Source organism: Hippoglossus hippoglossus, chromosome 18, assembly GCF_009819705.1.
Source record: "Hippoglossus hippoglossus isolate fHipHip1 chromosome 18, fHipHip1.pri, whole genome shotgun sequence".
In the NCBI taxonomy this organism is placed as follows: Eukaryota; Metazoa; Chordata; class Actinopteri; order Pleuronectiformes; family Pleuronectidae; genus Hippoglossus; species Hippoglossus hippoglossus.
In genome coordinates, this window is record NC_047168.1 from 15,047,667 (window position 1) to 15,049,859 (window position 2,193).

The following is a 2,193-nucleotide window of genomic DNA, read 5'->3' on the forward strand; positions in this document are numbered from 1 at the left end:
ATTTGCTGAGGACCCATCACTTGTACCCCGCCCATCTGACCCATCTGGGGAGGGACCTGGAGACGGAGGGGAAGAGGAGGAGATCGATGGAGGGAAAGAAAAACAATAAGAACAGAGCAAGTCAAACACAGAGGTTTACTGTATATTCTCCACAAAAAAAGTGATCGTGTGCATTCATTTGATGCTTTTAAACTGAATCTTTTGGACTGTTACTATGACCAAACGATGTTTTCATCAAAAATAAACTGCACATTAATCGATAAGAAGAAGTGAGTTGCAGCCTGTTTGTACTGGGTTTTCTCGGTACACTCACCATTCCATACAGAGGCACTTGCGGTGAGGTCATGGGGAAAGCCATGGGAGCCGGAGCCTGGAGAAAAAAGCAGAAATCTACTTTGAGCAGGTGGAAAAAGCAGCGGTGGACAGAAAACACCCGACTCAGAAGCTTTATGGCTTTTTTCAGTCTGCACATGAAAACCTGTTGCACATTATTACCACAAAATCTCAGAAATAAACTCAGAATTTGAGTGTCGTCATCTCTGACAGACATCTCATCCGTCCCTATTAGAACTGTCTGGCTTGAACGCAATAAATAAACACACCGTCTGTACTGTAAGTGCAAGGAGAATATATTTAACGCTGATAAAGTGTGTGCACAGTAGGAGCACAACAACCCAGCATGCAGCAGAGGTACTTAGTGGAATCCTACTGGGAGCAATCATTACCAGAGCTTTAAGAGGGGTGGCTCAATAGGACGGCGTTTAGCCCTGCCCTCCTCACTTCACAAATCAAATACACTCCAGCTGAACGGGGCCTCAAACTCAGTTTGCTGTCGTCTACAACCCACGTGCGTCTGCGTCCATGCTGCCGACCCCCCGCTCGTCAAACTGTTAATTTATGCGAGGGGAGCGTCTGAGGTTTGTCACCGTTTCATATCAGCAAACGTCTCAGGGGGAAAATCATTTCACAAGATGAGACGTGAAGATGCACAAACCTGAAGTATATACACCAAGTATTAATATAACAGGTGTCGGATGAGTTATCTGAAGCCGGCGGTAATTTCACGGCAGAGTTACAGGCCCGGTGACAACCTCCCTCAAAGTTAACAAATGAGTATCTGCATTTTCTCCCAGTTGGGAATACCTGCAAGCATCTGCACATTACAGGATAAACACCAGTGTGACCCCCCCCCCCCTCCATCACATGTACAGTATTTGCTGCAGTCACAAGTTGAGACTGTTCTGCAGCACGTCAGCTCGCTCACCTGGAAGTCGCAGGTTTGCCACTATTTTTAAAAACTCATTAAAAGCAGCTTGCAGAAACACACGGCTGCCTTCACGGACCTAATCCATCATTGTGAACACGACTTTATAAAACGCTTCAATCACTAAGTACTTCCACTCGGCTGGAGAACGACGTTGCAGGTGAGAAGCACAGAAAACATCAGGTACATACTTTACACTAAACAGTCGTTAGCTGTGTGTTGACATCAGATATCACCTGGATTACAGAGAACAACATGTATAAGAAAGATAAAACTAACTTCTACTTATGCAACGACACCTTAATGAATGTTTTTAGGAACCAGCAGGATTTGTTGGTGGATCTTTACAAAGAGTCTAGTCTGTATTTGAACAAAACTGCTGTAATTATTCTCGTAAGTCGTGGGAAAAAAGGAAATAATTTATATTTTGTCCCTTGGCTGAGAATATTGTGTCATGTACTGTTACAGTTGGATTAAATGGGGTTTGACGTTTTGATCGTTGCTTTGTGTTTTAGATTATTGAAGGATCTTAAGTTTGGTTAATAAGGAGTCGCTGGGATGAACTAGACGGGAACTTTCTTTCTGCCGCACACCTCAGTGGGTCTGTTATATAATCGGTATGGGACTAAACACCATGTGACACGGGCAGCACAGACTACAACCCTAGTCCTTATATTATGAAAATGCATTGTTTCTGTAAAATACGTTTTCTTTACATACATTTTTATCAACCGACCGATAAACCGGTCACTGGGTCGATGAAAGACGTAAAGAAAAGAGTTTTTGTTGAGTCAGTCGACCTATTGAACGGATCTCAGGAGGAAACAATACGTCTGATCAGGTTTCAGCTTTGACTTCCAGCCTCCAGAGAGAACAAGCCTCTGAAATCTGATCATGACCATTGATCAGTGTGAACTCCCACAGCAGCT

At 43.7% G+C, this 2,193-nt stretch overlaps 1 protein-coding gene across 1 annotated transcript in view; it reads right to left on the reverse strand.

The window, feature by feature from the left end:
• Positions 1–358, reverse strand: part of LOC117752183 (phosphatidylinositol-binding clathrin assembly protein-like) — a 27,457-nt gene extending 27,099 nt beyond the window's left edge. Inside the window, exon 1 of the mRNA XM_034569378.1 lies at positions 314–358. Coding sequence (XP_034425269.1) covers positions 314–358 — 45 coding nt within the window. The remainder of the gene's footprint in view (positions 1–313) is intronic.
• Between the last annotated feature and the right edge of the window lie 1,835 nt (positions 359–2,193).